This window comes from Sebastes fasciatus, chromosome 5 (assembly GCF_043250625.1).
Source record: "Sebastes fasciatus isolate fSebFas1 chromosome 5, fSebFas1.pri, whole genome shotgun sequence".
NCBI lineage: Eukaryota > Metazoa > Chordata > Actinopteri > Perciformes > Sebastidae > Sebastes > Sebastes fasciatus.
In genome coordinates this window covers 37,609,905-37,633,907 of record NC_133799.1, presented here as the reverse complement: position 1 = coordinate 37,633,907, position 24,003 = coordinate 37,609,905, and the positions used below count along the sequence as shown (strand labels likewise).

General features: G+C 40.5%; 1 protein-coding gene across 2 annotated transcripts; it reads right to left on the bottom strand.

Annotated features, from left to right (window-relative positions):
- Nucleotides 1–258: 258 nt before the first annotated feature.
- On the bottom strand, nucleotides 259–22,410 carry thop1 (thimet oligopeptidase 1). Of its 2 annotated transcripts, none has more exons than XM_074636619.1 (14): nucleotides 22,270–22,410; nucleotides 17,720–17,926; nucleotides 13,172–13,320; nucleotides 11,734–11,841; nucleotides 10,618–10,720; nucleotides 10,381–10,538; nucleotides 8,465–8,600; nucleotides 8,025–8,167; nucleotides 5,798–6,021; nucleotides 4,824–5,025; nucleotides 4,387–4,573; nucleotides 4,179–4,307; nucleotides 2,309–2,445; nucleotides 259–545 (listed from the first exon to the last, which is right to left on the bottom strand). In XM_074636619.1, exons 1-14 carry the CDS (start codon nucleotides 22,280–22,282, stop codon nucleotides 384–386), a joined length of 2,058 nt encoding a protein of 685 aa, XP_074492720.1. In that variant the 5' UTR covers nucleotides 22,283–22,410; the 3' UTR covers nucleotides 259–383. The 2 variants fall into 2 exon arrangements, with proteins under 2 accessions (XP_074492720.1, XP_074492721.1); XM_074636620.1 differs by having other exon boundaries at nucleotides 11,734–11,838.
- Nucleotides 22,411–24,003: the final 1,593 nt, after the last annotated feature.

Sequence of the window (24,003 nt, the reverse complement as noted above, 5' to 3'; positions counted from 1 at the left end):
GGATGTTTTTTAATAACTTCGCTCAGCCTGTGCATTAACACCACAGGCCACCACAGGGGGGCAGTGACGTACATGAAACCTGCCTTGGCGGAGGTCTGCGCTCTCCGAGTGCACTTCTAGTTTTTAAATGAACTGGTCCGTGTCCGGTTTGGATGAGATCGTCAGGAGTAATTTTTGGGTCGGATACAAACATTGAAGAAGACCTTTACTGTCACTAATTGTTTTCATGGAACATCAGTTATTCAGACACACAAGACGTCAACCCTAATCATTTTATTTATGCTCATTTTTTTCCACATTGGGTAACATTTTACTGTTTTTTTCTAGAAAACGTCAGTCTGTTGTCACTGGTGGGGGGGGGTGGAGACAGCTGCTGTGATTGGTCAGCAGGGACACGGCGTGCTGGCGTCCTGCTCCACCGTCAGTCCTTTGCTCAGAAGGAACGCTTCCTGTTTCGGTTCCCGCCCGAGGAACTTCCTCAGCATCTCGGCGGCGTCCTCGGAGCCACCGGGCCGCAGGATGAACTTCCTGTAGTCCAGACCCACCTGGAGGACCAATCAGGAGATGGTGATTAACAGTCAGTCAAAATCTACTCTGAAGTTCTATCTCTTAAGGCTAACAGTTAATAAACTGATATCCATCTGAAACATCTGAGAGGGTTTACCTAAATATTGATTTCGCAAAACGTCAAACAGTCAGAGGTAACTGTCATTTTCTATATTCTATTCTATTTTGTTTTATTTGCACTCTTTCCTACTTTGTACTGCAACTGCTGCACAATAAAATGTTATCTTATCCTAATAAACACTATAATAACAACATCTACATTATAAATGTATGCATTTAAAAAAAATCCTACATCTACATTATTACTGGATTATAATGTATCTATTTTAGGGAAAAGGCTCCGCATGTTCAGCTGGAACAGGCCTCACATGTAATGCATCAAGTTACTTTCAACTAACATCTTGGCAGACTAAAAGGAGAACGCACTGATCAATGTCACTACACATTTCCCCAAAATACCACAAAAATATTCAGTTTTGAAGTTTTTCTCTACCAAAACAGAAACAGACTGATTTCATAAACACCGGCTGATCCAGTACGGTCTGACCAGTTGTCAGACGAGTATAGAAATACTCTGTTACAAGGAAATGTCCTGCATTCAAAATGTACATGCTTAAGTTAAAGAACAAAAGTATTAGCATCAAAATATACTTAAAGTACTAAAAGTAAAAGTACTCATTATGCAGAATTGCCCATTTCAGAATAATATTATTGGATTATAATTATTGGTGCTTTGCGCCTCAGTTTCCACAGTTTTGTTTTGTGTCTGTAAATCCATCTAGTATACGAATTACGCCCCCTGGTGTTCAATGCAAGGAAATGCATCTCTTTACGGATGGTAGCTACGGCACCGCAGATATGGGAGAGAAGTTCATTCTGTTTTTTGCCAAAAGTGAAAAGTGTGACGTCATATTTAGATAACTTTGGAAGCACGCTAGATGTGTAACGTATAGAGTGCATGCATAGTGGTTCATATGTCTTTTAACAAAATAATTCACAAAACTGCTAAATGAGCCGTTGAATTTTTCACTTGGAAAAATAATGTATTAATAGAGCTGTATTACATTCATCAATCAGTTATTAATTTGCTAATTCCACACACAGTGCATACAGTCTGTCTGTAATCTGCCGCAAAAGTTAAAATTTTTCAACGTACTTGAGGCAAATTACGGACCAAAAAAAAAAAAAAAACGGAATTAGGAGTTTTGCAAACACATCAGAACTTCTGGTTGACTCGCATACGTCCACAGAGCTACTGTATGTGGAAACAAGGCGTTAATGTGTTCATCACTTTAATGTTGCAGATGTTAAAGGTGGAGCTAATTTTATTTACTTTATATTCTGCTGGGTAGTTTGTAAATTTACCCCCGCAGAAGTTTTATCTTCAAACTAAAAGAATATATCATCATTTATTTATTGATTATATTTTGTATTTTTAATCTGAATCTGCAAAGTAACTCAAGTTATCAGATAAATGTAGTGGAATAAAATGTACAATATTTCCCTCAGAGATGTCGTGGTGTAGAAGTAAATGGTAGCAGAAAATGGAAATGCTCAAGTAATGTACAAATACCTCAAAACTGTACTTAAGTGCAGTATTTGAGTAAATTACTTAGCTTTACTGACTTGTTTTGGTTCAGTCAGATTTCATCAGTTTGTTTATAAGAAATCAGATGACATTTTCCTACCCATCATACATTTCACCCGCTGATTATTTTGTACGTTATTTTATTTTTCTGACCTTTGGGTTCATGATTCCCTCTTGTTTGAAGCGAGCGAAGAACATATCCATGGAGAACACCTCGCTCCACAGGTAACCGTAGTACTGAGCATCGTAACCGCCAGCCAGGTGCCCGAAGGTCGCCGGCATGTTGGTTCCTGTAGAGAGAGAGACGGAGAGGTCAGAGGGATCAGAAGATGGAAACCAGGCAGCAATGAGTATTTATAGAGTTTCTACTATTTCTACCGCTGCTGCTGCTGTTACTGTTTGAGTGTCATCGACTGTCCAACTGCAAGAAAACTTAGTAGCAGACATCTCAGAGTAAAATTTACTTTAAACTCTTATCCGCCAGATGTCACACAGAAACAGACTTTCATTTTTGGTCGTATTTCTTATTCAAATTGATGTATGATCACTTTGTGTCCAGTACATTTATTTACTTATATCATACTCAGCGTTTCCCTTAGTTTTCCGTGTTGCTTTGGTACATTGTTCGGTGCTTGGCAACTTGGCACGCTATAACTGAAGCAAATAATGATGAAGATAAACAACTATGAAAAGATAAACCATCTAATCTTTTTACGCTGATATAACACCACAACATTCAGAAACACAATACTTGAATTATACATGATTAAGGGACATCCTTCAATGTCAAGTTTATTTCTTAATATCTATATTTTTATTAGCGCTGTCAAAGTTAATGCGATAAATAACGCGTTAACGCCACTAATTTCTTTAACGCATTAACGCACCTTGTGATTTTTAGGCTGTAGCAGACTCAGTGTTAAAGCTAGAGTGAAACTACTATGAATCTAAAAAACCTAATGACTCCATCGGTACTAACCATGTCATACTAGCTTGTTGTGAAGGAGGTTAAATAACGCTCCAAATTTATGCTGAATTTTGGCGAGGAAAAACTGGCATGGCCATTTTCAAAGGGGTCCCTTGACCTCTGACCTCCAGATATGTGCATGTAAATGGGTTCTATGGGTACCCACGAGTCTCCCCTTTACAGACATGCCCACTTTATGATAATCACATGCAGTTTGGGGCAAGTCATAGTCAAGTCAGCACACTGACACACTGACAGCTGTTGTTGCCTGTTGGGCTGCAGTTTGACATGTTATGATTGGAGCATATTGTTTTATGCTAAATGCAGTACCTGTGAGGGTTTCTGGACAATATCTGTCATTGTTTTGTGTTGTTAATTGATTTACAATAATATATATATACATATATATATATATATATATATATACACACATACATACATTTGCATAAAGCAGCACATTTTTTCCACTCCCATGTTGATAAGAGGATTAAATACTTGAGGAATCTCCCTTTAAGGTACATTTTGAACAGATACAAAATTAATTAATCGTGATTAACTATGGACAATCATGCGATTAAATATTTGAATCAATTGACAGCCCTAATTTGTATTTATTATAAAAAAATGAATCAATAATTCCTCGTTGATCAGGAGTGAACGATAGGGTCAGGGTCCGGTAGGCGGGGCGGGCCGCTCCACCAATATAACGGTAGGAGAAACACTGATACTACCTTCATTTCTACTGGAATATAAAAAAATTTAAGATCAAAATGTCAGTGCAGTTTCACTGAACTGGCTGTAGTTATATTGTAGTTCTGCAGAGTGCCACCAGGTGGAGCCCCTTTCTATCCGATGAGATGGACTCGGACCTGAGGGCTTCAGGGTAGAGCTATATCGATGTTTTGAATCATCAGTTGAGGAGCGACACTGATATTTGGGAGCATCGTCATGTTCTCAAACTGAGTTAGTGAGTTACAACTGGCAGCCTAACCAGAGAAAAAGGAAGCCTGGCTGTGTGGAAGAATGTACAGTAGAAGGAAGTATTTAAAAAGTGACCTGATGAAGCAGGGATTCCCAGGATGTCCTGACAGAGGCGTCCGTACTCCTCTGCGGCGTCGAGTCCGTTCCTGGTGTGCAGAGCCTGATCCACTTTAGCCAGAACGATCTGCCTCAGGTTGAACAGGCCTGCGGGAGTGTCACAGTTATTTACACTGAGTGGTAGTAGAGCTGGGTACAAAAGTACTACTTCCTTTGTGGTACCCACCGGTGTTGGCGAGGCGGGACTTGATGAGTTTGTCGAGCAGCTCCTCAGGGATGGCGTTGCCGGTCTTGTAGTGTTTGGACATCCTCTGCAGAGGCTCCCGCTCCCAAACCCAGTTCTCCAACATCTGAGACGGAGCCTCCACAAAGTCCCGCTCCACGTGAGTCCCGCTGAACATGGCGTAGTCCGCCTGCAAACACGCTGACACTTAGAAACCAGCTGATCTGTGGTTGTCATTTCAGCAAAATGAATGGTCGACAGCTAGAAATAAGAAGCTGCTTCTGTATGAAATCGAGGACCCGTCGTTTCAGAAATTACTAAGAATTTGGATGGGAAGTCTGAATCGTTATTACTGTAAACTGTTGACATGAAAAGCTAGAATGGAAAGCTCGACAGGTGTAGCAACAGAGACAGATCAGCTCAACACTGTGGTTCTTCACCTCAGCGCAGAGTTGGTGCATGACGTGTCCGAACTCGTGGAAGTACGTCTCCACCTCGTCGTGCTGCAGGAGCGACGGGGCGTCGGCCGTCGGCTTGCTGAAGTTGGCCACCATGGCCGCCACCGACATCTGACGCGTGCCGTCAGGCAGCAGACAGCCGGGCTGCAGGCCGAAGCAGGCGGCGTGACCGTACTTCCCCTCCCTGCAGGGGACAGGTGGGAGAGAAGACACTGAGGACACCTGGACACTCACATCTATACATTTAGTAGAAGGAGGACGGGGAGGAGGAAGAAAAAGATGAAGAGGGAGAGGACAAGGAGGTAGGGAGAAGGAGGAAGAGTTGGGCGGAGGAGGAGGTCGAGGAGGAAAGAAGAGGAGGGAAAAGACTAACAGAGGAAGGAGGAGAAGAGGAGGGAGTGGAAAGAGGTTAGAGGGGGTGAACAGGAAGAGGAGGAGGAGAAAGAAGAGGAAGAGGAGGAGGAGGGGAAGAAGAGTAAGACAAATGGAGACTCGCATCTACACATTTAGGAGGAGGAGGAGGAGAAAGATGAAGAGGGGGAGGACAACAAAGGGGGGAGGGAGAAGGAGGAAGAGTAGGGAGGAGGAGGAGGAAAAAAATAAGCAGGGGGAGGAAGGAGGAGAAGGTGGAGGAGGAAGGAAGAAGAGGAAAAAGGAGGAGGAGAAAAAGAGGAAAAGGGGATGGAGGAGGAGAAGAGGAGGGAGTGGGAAGAGGTTAGAGGGGGCGAACAGGAGTAGGAGGAGAAGAGGAGGAGGAGGAGAAAGAAGAGGAAGAGGAGGAGGAAGGAAGAGGAGGAGGAGGAGGAGTAGAAGGAAGAGGAAGAGGAGGAGGAAGTAAGAGGGGAGAAGAGGAGGAAGGAAGAGGAGGGGACCCCTGGAGACCTGCATCTCCACATTTAACCTAAGTAAATGTGGAGCTCTGTGCCGCCCCGTGACCCCGCCAGCCGAGGCCTCACCTGGGGTAGAGGTCCAGGTAGAACTGGCCGACCACCTGACCACTGCTGCGGTCCTTCACACAGTACAGAGTGACGTCAGGGTGCCACACTTGGGCTCCGTCCACCAGCTCGAAGGACAGTCCCAGCAGCTCCTGGTAGATGTCCAGCAGACCCTTAGTCACCACCTCCATAGGAAAGTACTCCTTCAGCAGGTTCTGATCCACGGCGTACTGGGTCTCCTCCACCTGAGAGGAGCAGGAGGAGGAGGAGGAGGAGGAGGAGGAGGAGGAGGAGGAGGAGGGAGAAGGTGGAGGGAGAAGGAGGAAAAAGAGAAAGAGGGGGAAGGAGGTGGAGGAGAAGTGGAGGAGGAAAAACATTAACAAATTAATTCATTTAAAAAGTATTTGACTCTGAAAAATTAATAGAATTTGACCCGTGCCATTCATTTGTTTTGTCATGTTTAATGTTGATGTTTATTTTCTGGTTCCGTTTGTACTGATTTTTTTATTTCAATTGTATATTTTTTTAATCAACCTTTAACATCTTGGGGGCAAGTTGGAAATAAGTGTTCCTACTTACTTACTAATTATCCCTTAAAGTGGAAGGAAAGCAGTCAACCAAGTTTACTAAATGGATTTCCACTCTAATGAACAATTATATAACAAACATGACAAATGTTCCATGTTTCGTGGCACGAGCGCCGCCATGTTGCAGAACTGTAGCCTGTGACATCACGAGAATGGTTACACAGATACACTGGTAGAGACTGTGAAAGATGGAGACTAACTAAAGAACTAACAATAGAGTTAGTTATTTAGTTAAGGGAGAACACAGGTAACATCAGGCCCATAATGTCTCTAGTATTTGCTTTAGTGATGAGCTTTACTTTGTGACGGGAGTTTTGGTATGCTAATGTTGAGCCGGTAGCTAGCTAGCTAGCAGAAGCTATCAGCAAGTTACGTAAACAAACGCCATAACGTGGGCTTCAGAATAAAGTTTTCTCTGCGACCCTGTCTTTGAACGGTCTGAATGAGACAGCAGAGGAGGAGAGACAGGTGATCAGAGAGGGGAGAGGACGGGAGATGGAGAGACGGTCAGCTGCAGCTGTAACTTACTGATCTCCGTTTCAGTGGCAGTTTATGAAATGGACTGTTTGGTCCTTGGTTTTAACATTGTAAAATTCATCTTTACATCCATGAACAATACAATATGGTCCCCTCTTTTGTTTTTCTTCTGTCCTTTTTCTCCTCCGTCTCCGTCTTTCACGGTCTCTACCGTTGTATCTGTGTAACTCAGCCGTGCCGACCGACCTGGTGACGTCACAGACTACAGTACTGCAACATGGCGGCGCTTTTGCCACAAAAGATAAAACCAAGCTCCATCATTTCTTTTAAATGCTTATATTTGTCATGTTTGTTATATAATAGTTCATCAGAGTGGAAATCCATTTAGTGAACCAGCTTAACTTGGTTGACTGTTTCACCTCCACGTTTGTATGTTTTGTAGATCAATCAAACATGTAAAAGTCTGGCTTTGGTTTATTGTTTTTCTTTGCGGCAGGTTCATCTCATCTTGCTTTGCAATAACTGATCTTTGTAAATGTCCCGGCGTGCAGCTCTTATGCCAAGATCAGACTACACGATATGTTTGACGGTTACAATGGTCACTATGTCAGATTAGACGATTGAGAGTCATAAATTCTTGTCGTGACTTGGCCGCGACACGTCGGTCCCCTGTTCCCCTTAATATATGGGCTTACAGAGGCTCAAGCCCCCCGGGCCCAACCATGAAAATGGGCCCACGAGGCTCCAGGGGAAAACAATCAATCCTAATTCACAGGGAGAAACGAAAGCGGGCACGCAACGGGATGCTCCATGCGCAAAGACGCAACAGCGATGGTGTTTTTTTACTCCGACACAACCTAGATTGAATATCCTACTGCGAGGTCCGGCAGCAGTGTGTACAGCTGTGTGCGTCTGTGCTCAGCCGGTCAAATTCATGGCCATGACGGAACACCTCGTGGAAAGCAAAAAAAAAAAAATCAAACATGCTAGACTTTCTGTCGGGACGTCGTGAGGCGTCCCAGATGTGGCGTCGGTTGTCGTGTACTATGACATGTTACACAAGATAAAGCCATTGATTTTCGCACACGACACTCATTTATCGTTCCTGAACCGAGTCCACACCCTACGACGGTCATGTCGGGCTATAATCGGGCTGATATCGTGTAGTCTGAAACAGGCATTACCTGGGTCATGAAGTAGCGGGTGTCCCAGGCGTGCAGCTCTCCGTTGAAAGGCAGACTTCTCTTCTGACACTCCTTCTCCTTCAGTTTGAGGATGACCGAGCGCTCTTCATCACCCAGAGGCTTCAGCTTACGAGCCAGCTCCTCTGAAATGACACGACAGAGAGAGAGGAAGAGTCAGGAGAGGAGTTTCCTCTGCAGGTAATACACCACTGAATCACAGAGCACCTGGCTGAGTTCATGTTTCTGATCTCATTGACTTCTGGAAAAAATGTTCCCAAACCATTTCTCTTTTAGCTGAGTGCTCATCATTAATGTTCACTTCTTGATATAATGCTGAAATGATTCTTATGTTACTTTTCTTAAGCATTTTGTTTTAACACACACCTCTCTCTGCAGGTTATCGGAGCACACGGGTGGAACTTGTTGTTAAAGACACTCACCCAGGAAGCCGGCCACCTTCTTCCCAGATTTGGCCATGTTCATCTCCAGGACGAAGTCGGCGTGCGTGGTGAAGCCGAGCACTGAGCTTTTCTGAGCCCGAAGCTCCACCAGCTCCTTCAGGATGGCCGAGTTCTCCTGAGAGCACACACAGGAACGGTTTAGCCCTTTAATGGATAATGTGTGATAATGTTTCTCAACCTGTCAGACCATGTTCTCAGATCTCACATATTCACTTTTTGAGTACAACGTTGCTATAACTGATACAAATGATGGACAAAACTACCAAAATAAGTTGTAATAAACTGGAATTGTCTTTAACTAAAACAGTATTTAACAAAGCTGTGAATATAAAAAAAACAGCTTTCTTGAGGAACTTAGCTAACAGCTATTTTCATTTGATTGTTTGGACTCTAAAACATCAGAAAATAGTGAAACATGCCCCTTTTCAGTTTCCCAGATCTCAACGTGACGTCTCCAAACTGCTTTTGTGTTTGACTAACAGCCCCAAATATTCAATTTACTAAAATGCAGGATGAGAAATAGCAGCAAGTCCTCACATTTCAGCAGCCGGAACCATGACATGTTAGGCCAAAAATAACTTGAATAACCAATAAATCTTAAATTGATGATTTAAAGAGTTGTCATTTAATTCTCTAATTTATTTATTGTCATTGTACAACACAGGGTTGCACAATGACATGCAGTTGCAGTCCCTTTAAGCTACATAAGAAAAACAAAAATAGCAAAACTATTTTTATGGTGGAGTGAGGAGGAGTCTCATTTCATCAGAAAATACATATACATGTAATCTGATCACCTCCGCCACGGCCAAAGGCCTTGGGCCATTGAGGTTATGTTTTCACCGGCGTTGGCTGGTCTGTCTGTCTGTCTGTCTGTCTGTCTGTCTGTCTGTCTGTCTGTCTGTCTGTCCGTCTGTCCGTCCGTCTTTCTGTTTGCAGGATTTGGAAAGGTTCGCGATGGATTTGAATGAAATGTTTTGGAGGGTTGGGGTGTAGCACAATGAATAATCCATTAGATTTTGGTGGCGATCTGGATCATGATCCGTATTCAGGAATTTCTTTAAGAATTCTGTATAACACATGCGCAGTGTAACTGATGACACGTTGATGACGCCTCCTTCTGAGAGCAGTATGTGTGTGGATGTGTGGCGAGACATCGAGGTGCGGGAGCTGCTGTCCGTCCGCGGTGAGAAAGAACAAAGCGGTAGATGACGGGATGAGAGACAACGTAGTGTCACGTTATACAGACATAACAAGGCTGCTGAATGAGAGAGGCATCCGCCGATATGTTCCACGGAAACACACCGTGTTAATAACAAGCTGACCACCTCACGGTACCGCCAGCTGGGAGCTGTGATCTGTTTTTAAAGTCGGGCACATTGGTGGAGGTCTGCGCTCTCCGAGTGCCATTCTAGTTTTAACATATGACTACTTTTTTTCTCATAATACTGTACCTTCACACTCATAATATCCTGACTTTTGTTTCTTGTAAAATTAGGACTTTATTCTTGAAATATTATTAAGATTTTTCTCAAAATATTACAACTTTGTAATCAAAATTTCTTTTTCCCACTTTCACTACATACCAACATCAGAAACAGCATGATGTTACCAATGACAGTGATTAAAATAAAATAGCAAACCTGACAGTGGATATTTTGGACTGGATATTTATTTTAGTTTTCTTTAAATTCACACGTGTGAAATCCAAACACTGACCTATAAATAACTCAAACTCTTCTGGTGATCAGCTTTACTCTAAAAACAAACATTCTTCGCTCAGATGGTCATGATTTGAGAAGAAAAACCTGCACTAACCGACTCTCAACCTATGTAAATGTCTAAAGCTCTTAAAGCCGGGTCGATGACAGACGTTTATCTACTTCCTGTCTCACCTCTTTGCAGCGGGAGTTGAAGGCCTCCTCCAGCTTCTGGCGGGTTTCCGGGACGAAGCATTTCTTCATGGTGGGGAAGTAATGAGGATACTTCAGGGTGACCTTCAGCTTCTCTCCATCCTTCTCCAGAGAGCTCAGGAAGTCCTCGGGGAGGCCGCCTGAAACCAACACCACCAGGTGTGTTAATACACAGAGAGAGGAAGACCGGGTCAGACTGTCCGATGGCTCAGGACTCACCCAGCTCGTCTCTGGTGAAGGACAGACTGGTCGTGTCCTCGTTCAGGTTCTTGTTGAAATCGATGCACAGGTTGCTCAGCTTCTTCTTGATGGTCATGATCTCCTGTTACAGCAGAGTGACGGAGAGTTTATATCCATTAGTACCAACCACGTCATACTGGCTTGTGGAGAAGGAGGTTAAATAACGCTCCAAACTTGGGTTCTATGGGTACCCACGAGTCTCCCCTTTACAGACATGCCCACTTTATGATAATCACATGCAGTTTGGGGCAAGTCATAGTCAAGTCAGCACACTGACACACTGACACACTGACAGCTGTTGTTGCCTGTTGGGCTGCAGTTTGCCATGTTATGATTGGAGCATATTGTTTTATGCTAAATGCAGTACCTGTGAGGGTTTCTGGACAATATCTGTCATTGTTTTGTGTTGGTAATTGATTTCCAATAATAAATATATACATACATTTACATAAAGCAAATTAGTCCACTTCCATGTTGATAAGAGTATTAAGTACTTGACAAATCTCACTTTAAAGTACATTTTGAACAGATAAAAAATGTGTGATTAATTTGAGATTAATCGCGATTAACTGTTTTAATCGACTGACAGCCCTAAAACAAGGCAAAAGTGAGCATGGCTCAGATACCCCTCCTCACTGCTTGACCCCTGCTAAAGTAGGGTCAAAGGTTTTGCCCTTTTGGAACTAATGGAATTAATGGGCATTAACTAATTAACTAATTAACTAATTAACTAATGGCCACCCTGGACTTCTAACTCCCAAAAGGCACAACTAGACCAGACTGTAGATACATGACTACATTGTCGCGGAGGTATAATAAATACATATAAGAAGATAATTCATATTAAAGAGCTCGGGGGCAAAAAAACGATTGGGACGTTTTTGATTAGACAAACTGATAATCTGCAGCAGTCTATACATAATGGGTCAATGACTTTGGATGATTTTATCTTTTATTTTGCTTTATCTTTTTATCTTGCTGCATAAAGAATAACTGGGGTCAGTGGCGGTCTACAGGTTAGAAAAGTTGGACTGATAGAGAGAGTTGTTCTCCTGCATGAATAAAGAGTAATAATAATAAGGACACAGCGGCCACCTCTTGTGTCGCTTTGGGCAGGTGGAGGCCGTTCCTCTTCCCCAGTTTCATCAGTCGATCCATGTAACGCCTGGCCTCTGCAGTGAGGCTGCCGGCATCCACCTTCTTCTGCAGGCAGAAACAGAAAGACTTCATGAGAACAGGAAACCGTCAGAAACCAAGAGAGCTGGAGAAGAACTGAAAAAGAGAGGCTGCAGATCTTGGATAAAAGGAAATTTAGTGTTAGTAATTTAGTGACAAAATTAGTGTAAAAACATTCTTCCGACCCTAATTGTCAAAAAGCAGTCACTGACTTCCGCAGCTACATTGTCTTGATCTTTGATTGTACACTGTGATATTTGGAAAAACATCATCAAAATATTCTCCAAATTACATCAAACGAGGTTCACCAACCCTTGATGTGACCAAGATCTGATGCCACGTTCCTAACATACGGGTCGTATTTTGTTGCACATGTGTTTCCTTCCATCAGTGTGAAAGCATGCACGTATGTAAATAGGTGTGTGCCGGGACAAGGAGGCGATTGGTTCACCAGCTACCGGCTCCCGCAGGTGATTGGCTCCCTTCGGATGATGGCCAACTACCTGCAACACTCATTTCCCTCATCTCACACTTGTATCCTCGTGTAGCCATCGCGGTGCGGGAGCAGCTGGCCGTCCGCGGTGAGAAAGAACAAAGCGGTAGATGACAGGATGAGAGGCAACGTAGTGTAACGTTATACAGACATAGCAAGGCTGCTGAATGAGAGAGGCATCCGCCGATACGTTTCATGGAAACACACCGTGTTAATAACAAGCTGACCACCTCACGGTACCGGCAGCTGGGAGCTGGGATCTGTTTTTGAAGTCACGCACCTTGACGGAGGTCTGCGCTCTCCGAGTGCCATTGTAGTTTTAGTTAGAGAGGTTAGTTATTGTAACCAGTGGGCTACCTCCGGGTCTGAGGATTGAAGCCAATGCTGAAGTGCCTTAAACTTGCGTTCTTTCTAATGGCCAGCAGGGGGCGACGACTCTGGTTGTAAAATTTTGTGTAAATGGTGCCGCTGTCACACATTTTTAGACTATTTAATGATCATTTTGGGCTTTAGATCACAAACACATTCTCCAAAAGACACCAGAGTAGCACATCCAGTATGTCCTTTAGATTTCGCATAGTAAACTTGTTGCACTTTTGGTGCCACTATGACCAAAATGTAACCTTTAGATCAACAGTATATTGGTCAAATATCACCAAATCTAGTGTGACAACCAGTATGGGTTGGTGATTCTTTGGTTTTGAGTTTACTTGCGAGTAGACTGGACTTGCTAGTGTTTTATTATTTTCATTTGTCAGGGAGTTTGTTGATGGTAAAACCTGTGAGTTCGGTTGTGAGCAGAATGACGAACCTATCAACCAAACATCTCTCTGTCTGCTGATCGACAGCTGTGCATCAGCTCACCTCCAGAGCAACGATCCTCAGGTAGACGTCCTCCCTCATGCTCATCTCCACATCGAACTCAGACAGACGCTTGTCGGCATCGGTGCTCGCCGTTCGGACTTCCTTACAGGAAGAGACGTGCTGCGGGAAGTCCAACATGTTCCTCTGGACTGAGACAGGTGAGAGGCGGGGTGGGACATAGGAGGGGCGGGGTCAGAGACAACACAGCAACGTCACAGTCAGTTTGATGGATTTCCTGAACATCCAAGAGGATCTAAGAGAACTAGAGCTGCAACTATAGTTATTATATTTGTATTCTTCATTAACCAACTGATAATTTTTTTTTATTTGACATCTATGACATTTGACATCTACTTTTTCAAATGTTACAAATTCCCATCACAGTTACCAGATCCACAGTGAGGTCTTCACACGCTAATTTATTCTGATCAACGGCCACAAACAACAAAATATTAAATACAAAATTATAAATACAAAACTTATTCACTTTATCAAAAGGTGTAAGCAGCTATTTTTTATTCTTACTCAACAAATAACTAAAAGGAATTCATTATTTTTTGTTTTAGTGTCTCATAATTTTGACTGAGCCTTGGCAGGATCTCCAGTGTGCACTTGCAGATGCTCCGCTACCAGGAGGTGTACCAGGGTTAAAGGAGCGCTGACCCCATGACGCCGTTGGGGGCGCAACAGACAGAAATGTCCAACAGGTAGTAACACCCACCTGTACGGTCCTGTTCAGTATCACAGAATATTTTTACGTTGAATTAGCAACTCAGAATTTTGTCTCAGTATCTTTTAATTTCGATTTATTATTTTATAATTGTGATTTATTATTTTGTAATTTTGATTTAGTATCCTGTAATTTCGATCTATTATTATTTATTTTTTTAAAGTTATTTTTTGGGGGCATTTTTTTAAGCATTTATTGATAGGACAGTGGATAGAGTGTTGGAAAGGGGGAGAGAGAGAAATGACATGCGGAAAGGACCACAGGCCGGATTCGAACCCGGGTCCACCGCTGCTAGGACTGAGCCTGGCCATACATGGGCGCTCGCTCTACCGACTGAGCTAACCAGCCGCCCTCGATCTATTATTTTGTAAATTAATTTCAAATTTTGTAATTTAGATTTTTGTAATTTCGATATATCATTTTGTAATTTTGATGTCATTTTCAATTTTCATTTACTATTTTGTAAATTAAATATTATATTTTTGTAATTTAGATTAATAATTTGTAATTTAGATTTATTATTTGTAAATGAAATTTATGATTTTGTAATTAAGATTAAGTATTTTGTATATTTAGATTTATTTTTTAATTGAGATTTATCACTTTGTAATTTAGATTTATTTTGCAATTTTTATTCATTATTTTGTAAATTAAATTTATTATTTTGTAATTTAGATTTATCATTTTGTAATTTAGATTTAGTATTTCGTAAATATGTCTCATCAACATCTCATAGTTTTGAGGTAATGTCTTGTAATGTAAATTTTGCATCAAATAATTTCAACTTGGAATTTTGACTTCTCAAATCTCAAATTTAGACATTTTACATTTCATTTATTTTTTTATTTTTCTGGTTGAAATGGGCCACCATAAAAATGGAGCTGTTAAGAAGTGAAGATAAAAATCAGAGAGTAGGGATTGTTTCAGTGTTGTCTCCTGCAGCAGCAGCAGCAGCATGTTGGAGGTGTTTTCAGGTTTTCAGCTGCCTCCACACAAACTCTCCATGTCTATTGTCGCAGCAGCAGCTGGTTCAGCTGCTTTCTCTACTAACTGCTGACGAGTCTTTACCATCACATACTGATTCTGCTGATTCAGAGCTTCACTGCAGAACTCACAATGGACGACCAGCCGGACACTGCTGTCAGGTTCATGCTGGGTTTGACCTCTTTACATTCAGGTTCATCCTCTGTCAACTGTACAAGCTGCAGAAATATCTGGAGACTAAATCTAAATAATAAAACATTTGTAACTATCTGCTAGCCTGCCACATTAATGTTGCAGCTATAAAGCAATATTTAGGTATAATTGTGGTGATAATCTATGTTTCTCTACATGTTCAGACTCAAACCAACAGTGAATGTATCTAAAAACTAATATTGTGTGTGTATCAAAGCCTGATATATCTTCTTCCTCTGTGCCATAGAGCTCTATCATCATCAATGAGCCTCACTGCGTCACTGGGTGACATGTTCCTTCATCACCATGAACACACACACACTGGAGTTTATTTTAACTCAATCCCACACACACCATCCTGCTGCCACAAAGACTCACGAGAGCAGCAAATGTGGATTCATCCGCCACTCAAAGTAGTCCCCAACAAATGCATAAAACACAAAATATTTCTTCCTGTTTGTTTGACAAAAACTACAGTGAGCAGCTGTTTGAAGAAATTACTGAGACTTTTTTTAAACATGCAACTATATATTTGTGAGGTGTTTTTAAAGATTTACGTCTTCAGAAGGAACCAATGGGCTTGGAGCTGCGAGCCACTGACAGGACGTCAGACAGTTTTGAGAGACGGACTGACACACTGTCGGTTTGGGTCTTTTTATGGGAATTGTTAACAATAAGAAAAATATAGAAAAAACAGAATTATACTTAAATTTGTATTTATTTTTTTACTCTGTTTTGTTCATCTGTGGCTGGAAAATCAGAGGGGATAAATCTGAGAAAGGTTGGCCTCGTGTTTAACATGTTCAAGGAAAACAACGACTAATCCATACATGTTGCAGAGTATCAACTGACAGAAAAGATTTAGTGGTTTACCTGTTGTCCAACATAATGGGAGAGCACATCATTTCACATATCATTTCCAAAATTAGCCGGTAGTTATTGTCAGTTTTTGTCACTGAAAAATAAATGATTCTTAGATTACATTTTGATCTTTTTTTGTATTCTTCTATTGTTAAAACTCATTTGGTGCATTCAAGTACACTCCAACATCTGAGATATAAGAATTATCTGAACTATTTATGATGTGTCAAATTTACCTATTCCAGCCTCTATGTTTGCTTATTGATTATCTCCTGAATTTAATTTTTTTAACAGGAGCAGATTATGAAGTCTCAGATATCAGAGTGCCCTTGAACACACCGCCGACAACAGTCCCTACTCTTAACTGCACTGTCACACTACAACTTCACTAAGCATGGACTGTGAGGGATTCTCTCTCACATCTACAAGTTGTTCATGTTAAATCATTGTAAATAACTTGTAGCTAATAACAGCTTATAGTGGAAGTTTCTCTTAAAAAGAGATCTTGTTGATACCGTCACCTTTCACTGAACACTGACGGACTGTATTGCTATATCAGTGGTACAAGTTTATATCATAGCTCTTGACTTTGAAAAAACATTTGTTGCAAGCGGATATCAAATTATTGGAGCACTTTTTTTCAGACCTTATCAAGAATTATGCAGATTGATCTCACTCAACTGGAAACAGAGACTTGCACCAACACGTTCAAATCTAATGAGGGATGTGATGAAACACTTGGACCGAGAACAAATTAAATTCTCTCTGGAAAAAAACAAGAAGAGAAATTTAACTAAATTTGGCAACCTTTTGTTCATTCATTCATTATCTGTAACCGCTTATCCTATTCAGGGTCGCGGGAGGATGGAGGCGATCCCAGCTGACATTGGGTGAAGGCGGGGTTCACCCTGGACAGGTCTCCAGACTATCACAGGGCTGACACATAGAGACGGACAACCATTCACATTCACCTACGGGATATTTAGAGTCAACAATGAACCTGCATGTCTCTGGACTGTAGGAGGAAACCCACGCTAACACGGGGAGAACATGCTAACTCTACACAGAAGGACCCCAAGTCAGATTTGAACCTGCAACCCTCTTGCTGTGAGGCGACAGTGCTAACCACTGCACCACCGTGACGCCCTGCAACCTTTTATAGACCATTTTAAATTGTATAATATTTTGTGACAGGAGTTAAGAGAGTCCGTTTGACTTAATAGTAAGGAACAGAGTTCTGAGATATATATACTATACATTCATTCTGTTGGAGATGAGGCTTGTTTTAGTGGTAATGGTGGCTGGATTTTGGAATGTACAGTTTCCAAATATAAAATTGATGTTGAATATGCTCGTCAGAATGGGTGGCATATTGAAAACAAGGCAAAAGTTAGCACATATGAAGTTCCTAAGTTAAATAGTTTCGGAAACAAAAGTGTGACAAACGAACGGACGGAAGGACGGACGGACACGCGGAGCGCTATAAACCCCCCCGACTACGTTGTCGGGGGGGGGCATAATAATGGACAGATACAGGCAACATAGTAGAGGTCACAAGGTCACTAAAACTTGATAATGGTGTTATGTACAGTATGTACTGTACGATATTACTATAAGACATAAATACAGTTTAAAGAAATATTAAAAAATGAAGATATGTACATTGTATAATAACCAGTTGGTTTCACTTGTCTCTGACACTATACTCTTCTGAAAACCTCTAAATAACTCTGAATCATTTATATTTTTTAGTTTCACGCTGCCGATAGGTGGACACTCACCGGTGTACTCGACCTCCACGTCAGCGAGGGCCTTCAGCGTGTTCTCGAAGGTGACGCTGTCGAGGTCCAGCGCTCCGACGACGTCGTACACCTTCTTGGTGTTGACGATGAGCTCGTCGGAGAGCTGCTGGATCTTCTCAGGGTTGAGGTCCCAGCGCAGCCGGTTCTCAGAGCAGACCGGCACCGGGCTGCCAAACTCCACCTCACCTGGGACAACAGGCAACAGGACAGGTGAGCAGAGGATGGGACATTACAGGATCACAAGGCAGGACAGGAAACAACCAGCCAGGTCAGTGATGGAATAAGTACTCAGATCTTTTACTCTGCAAAAATACTATGTTACACTTACAAGTCCTGCATCTTACATAGTAAAGGTATGTAAGTATTATCATCGAAATGTACTTCAAATTATTACAAGTAGAAAGATGACCCCTGTGACTGTTATACTATTACATATCAAATCATTATATAATTATTACTCGTGTATTAATCTGAAAGCAGGATCTTACTGTTGTAGTTGGTTGAGGTGGAGCACATTTTGAACTATTTTGTATCGGACTGCAACAAGTACAATTTTACTCAGTAAAAGAACAAAAGTAGTGACAGCTAAATGTCTCATAGGACGGAGTGGTTAATTCTGATATATATTATTGGAATATTATTACACATTAACACTAAGCAGCATGTTAATGTCACAGCTGGTTGAGGTGAGGATTATTTTAATTATTTCATGTACTGTTGGGTACTTTAATCTATAACGATGCATCATATTTTATAAATTGATCATAAGTCGTATATGTAAAATCTTCATTTGCAAAGTAACTACACTGAAAAAAATACATCTGAGCGGATGTAGCATAATTAAATCTGTAATATTAAAGATTGTATGAGGTACTCCATAATCAGTGTATTACCTACAGTGGATGAGTTTAGAGAAGCAGACAGGAGTTACTGCACAGAAGCAAAGCCATGTACTGCTCTGGACGGGGCCGGCAGCAAAACCTATTTTACCCACCTAAAAGAAATGCCCTCCTCAATTTCAGTTGAAGTGTACGCTATAGTTAGAATATTGTAACCGATTTAACTTGTCGTCGGACAGCTATACAGACTATGTTTCGACGTGGAACTGAAGCCGTTCTCTAAGCTCTCTCCAAAGCAACCAGACTACATTGAAAAAAAAAATTACATTTTTCGGGAGTTGCTGGTCTACAGCTGCCTCGATCGGTTCATTTCTTTGTGTGACTCTGGTTAGTTCGGATTCACCAAAGTCACACAATAGCACAAACAAACTAACCAATCGAAGCAGCGGTGATCAGCAACCCCGTGTTCTGCGAGGTAAAATTACAGGTTTTTTTCAATGGAGTCTGGTGGCTTTAGCACACGCCTATTCAACTAGCAGCCCCCGGCCCGGATACGGCCCTTTGATTTTTTTCTGTGGCCCGCCAAACGCTGGCGATCATAGACAATCTATGCTGAGTAGGGATGTCACGAGAACCGATACTTCGGTACCAAGTCGATGCCAAAATTCTAAAAATGTGACGGTACTCGTTTTCTACAGTACCGACGGTACCATACCATGCCTGCAGGGTCCCAAATTCACACCCGCCAAGCGCTAAATGCTGCTGCTTCTGTCCTCTGCTCACACACACAACAGCGCCATGCAGCAGTGAGATCCAGAGATGCAGAGATCCTCTATGTTTGAGAAGAGCATTCACTCGTGGGGGAAAAAACTGAACTGAACTGAACAAACTGAATTTCTATCTTTTGTTGCTTATTGCTAAATCTCTGAAAAGTGGTGTGTTTTGTTTTTTTATTGAACTCTGGACTCTTTATTTCTGGTGAATGTTATCGGGACTTGCATTTGATTATCTTACACTTAACTCCCCAGATCCACTTAGTTTGAACCAATTCAACAGCATCCAATCAAGTTTCAGGAGAAAACCATGAAGAACTAACGTTACGTTACTGAGTTTGAAACAGGCCCTGTTGGTCTGATGGTTACTGTTTTACTGTGTTCATCTGACATTTAGCATCTATAAATGTAGACCTTTTTTTGAGAAGCTCCCTATGTCAGTTTGGAAGTATTGTTAGAGATAATATAAACAGGCCTACTTGCTGTTAGTCTGATGGCTCGTGTTTTACTGTGTTCATCTTGTTTTCTACATTTGTAGATATGGACACTATATGCCTGCACTTCTGTATCAAGCCTTGTGATGATAGCTCTCATACTGGTTTTGACGGAGTGGCTGCTGTCTGGAATAGTTTACAATACTATTAAAGTGAAAGAAAAGAGATGCATGTGACTAGTTTATTCCATGTAGTAATATATGTATTAACACCATCCTATACTGTTTATATCCATTAATTTACAAAATATTGTGTGTGGCCCCCGTACCCCCAGTGATTTTCATATTGTGCCCCCTTGCTATTGAAGTTGAATAGCCCTGCTTTAGCACATAGCATAGTATGGATACAACAGCTTCAGTTCCCCGTCAGAAAGGGCTGTCTGACAGCAAGGTAAAGTGGTGAAAATATTCTAAATATAGCAAACAATTAAATTGATATTGATTTTTTTAGGTGAGCCTTTCTTTTACGTGTCTAAAATACGTTTTGCCGCTGGCCCCGTCCACAGCAGTACATTGCTTTGCTTTGTGTAGTAACTCCTGTATGTTTTTCCAAACTGGGGGCGTGCTGATCGTCATCTGCTGTAGGTAATACACTGACTATGGATAAATACCTCATACAACCCCACTGAGAAACACCCAAACTGTCCCTTTAACAATGAAAAAATGAAGTTTGTATCTTTACATGAAAATATGTAGTTTGAAGTTAATCTGCATTTGTTAAAAAAACACAAGAAATTGGGCATTTTTTACTTAACTAAATGTATTTAGGCAATCCCATATAATCTTTTGAAGTACACCCACACAACAAACAATATCTTGTTATATTTACTCTGTTCCAATATAATTGTGAAGTGAGAGAAGCCATTGGAAGAAATAAGCCATGAGCAACACCATAAGTGTTGTGGGTTGCGTTGGACCACATGAGCCATGGCTCTTTCAGAGTTCACCAAAGCTTTATGCTGATTGATAAACTTTCTATGGCCCCAGGCTAACCTGTTACACCACAATCAATAATCCACATCCACTGCACCCCTGAAATAGTAAGCACTGCAACAATAGTGGTCTCAATGTTAAAAAATAATCTTAAAAGAAACTGGAGGCATAGCATGTGGCTTTAAACAATTATCTTCTTGAGTAACACTTTCAAAAATATTGCCAAAAATCATTGGAAAATGCTAGATTTGTTTAATCTACATAATAAAACTAAACTGACTTTACTTGCAAATGTATTTTTTACGTACAAAATATATAGTATCATATAATGTAATAATAATATAATAGTATAAAATATGTAGTTTATACAAAGACTTCTTGCTTGATGTATATATAACAGGATGCAAAAAGTTGCCTTGATTTGTTCTAGTAGATCAAGCAGGATATTTTTCATCAATGAAGTACCAGTAACTGTCATAAAAATGTAGTGGAAGTATAAAGAAGCATACAAATGGATAAACTCAAGTTAAGTACCTCAAAATTGTACATGTAACGTTAACACAACAGACACCACTTTTATTAGGTATTATAGATATTTTGTGCATGGTTTTAATATAATTTTTCATATTTTTATTACAAATTGCTGTATTCTATATTTCTGTTTCTTGACTTTAGCAGTACTTTCTTTTATTTGTATTTTCTCTTTCTATGTTATATAGTCATGCACCAATACCAAGGCCTCGTATGTGAAAACCTACTTTAGCAATCGACCTGATTCTGATTTAGTCTGATTTAGTCCGAATTTCCCTTTTACACCAGCTCCCTGCTAATCCCAGTCTGCGTTTCCACCCAAAACAGTTATAAAATGTGATAAGCAGCTACAATAACAGCTGTTGTTGGATCATTAGTGAGCCGAATTCAGTAGCACAATATGACAATTTAGAAAATGTATTCTATTGTGTTCAATAACGGGATAGATTTGGCAGCAGGTGGCTTTAACTTTAAATTGACAGATATTTAAATGGAGTTTGGAGCATTGTTCATTTCATATGTTGAATGATATAATGAGGGAAATGTTCGGGAGATTGTTAATTGGTAATCCATCTGTAATCCACGCAGTGTGATGTTGGTAGATGGACAACACGTTGCTCAACAGTTAGCTCAGTGAAGAAGATGAGGGAGCTAGCTAACAGACTAAACAAGAGATCAGCAATGCAGAGCTGCGGAGAAACGCGCCTCCATCACTCACGACGGGTTCATTCTGCTTATTAAATACTAAAGTGACAGCTGAGATATTGTTTCTATAGCGAGCCTCCAGCACAGCAGCTAAGCTAGCTACCGGTAGCGCTGAGACGAGCTGAGACAGACTAGAGACCACAGCTGATCACATCTACATGATCACAGAGACCATCAGAGAGGACATGGAGGCCACAGAGATGATGTTACATTCAAATGATGTCGCCCCATTCGAAGCAGCAGGACAGTACTCACCTGTCGGCCCCATAGTTCAGGTGTTGAATGAAGGTTCGTGAGGTGCGTGTGTCCGCGTCAGGCAGCTGTGTGGAGGTGCGACTTTAGCAACTACAGAAGAAGAATTACACTTCTGGTCCTACATTTCAAAATAAAACCCTACACGAGGAGCATTTCTTGTAGCAAAACTAACAGCACCAAACTGTAGTTTTTTTTCTTTTTAAAGCTGAATATGTATTATATTATTATACTGTATTATACAGTACGTACTGTAGTATATGCAGTGGTGGAATAAGTACTCAGATCTTTTACTGCAGTGGACGTAGTGATACCACAGTGTGGAAATAAATAAAGTCCTGTATTCAAAACTTTACTTAAGTAAAAGTATAACATTATGAGCATCAAAATATACTTAAAGTACCAAAAGTTAAAGTACTCATTGTGCACAATGGCCCATTTCAGAATAATATATTTTATTTTATTTTTTTACTAGGCCTATATATAATGGCCTATAATATACAGTATATCATAATTCATTTATTGATTATATTTTGTATTATTAGTCAGAATCTGCAAAGTAACTAAAGTTATCAGATAATGTAGTGCAGTAAAAAGTACAATATTTGCCTCCAAAATGTAGTGGAGTAGAAAATATAAAGTCGCATGAAATGAAAATACTCAAAATTGTACTTCAGTACTTAAATAATGTAGTTGCATTCCAATACCAATTCTATTTAGCCATATATGCCCCACAATGCAATATGTGTAAGGTTAAAAAAAACAAAACACAGTAATTAAACCTATTATCAATCCCAAAACGATTCACAGGATTGTTAGTAAACTAACTCCATAAATAACTAAATGTAATTTTTTTTTTTTTTTTTTTTTTTATTAAGTTATGTTTTCTGAGGCAGTTCAAGTTTGTATCAGTTACATTTGTAAACAGCAAACTGGCCACTCAACTCTGCAACTATATATATTCTGAATATGCCCTTCCTCTTCCTCTTCCTCTTCTTCTTCTTCTTTTTCTTCTTACTATTATTATTATTATTATTATTGTTACTGATTCCTAAAAGGTTACACTGCGGAACTACAACACTATACACCTTATTTTATTTGTTATACTACCAATTTGTCTTTAATACTTACCTACTTTATATTATGTCTCTTGACTTCACTGTTTATCGTAGTGCACCAACTCACCAAGACACATTCCTTGTATGAGTTACCTTATTAAACTGTTTCTGATTCCGAATTCATTTTAAACACTGTTTAGGGTACTATTTTATGTCTTAAACAGTTTAATGGAAAACTACATATTTGATTCAATCTTATTCTACATGTTAAAATCTATTTCACGTTTTTATACAGTATATCATATATGTGTAGGGCTACATACTATATCGATAGCACATTTATATTATACATATTACAACCTGGATTTTGGAGGTTGATATCGATATCGGTATTTGAGAGTTTAAAAAACATCTGTGTCCTATTTTCTACTTGTGTATATCCTAATGTAGATTTATAATGTAAAAATAATTTCCTTTACTCTGCACCATCTCTCAGTCGTCTGTTTCTTATGCTGCTCTGACATCTATTTATCAGGCTTATCTTACTAAGTCTTATCTTACTAAGTCTTATCTTACATGTATATAAACTGTGTATATAAAAGTAAACGTATTGGAGTTTGAAGTTTTAAATGTTTTTATTCTGAAGGCAAGTTTGCCAAACTTCCACCACCACCCCGGC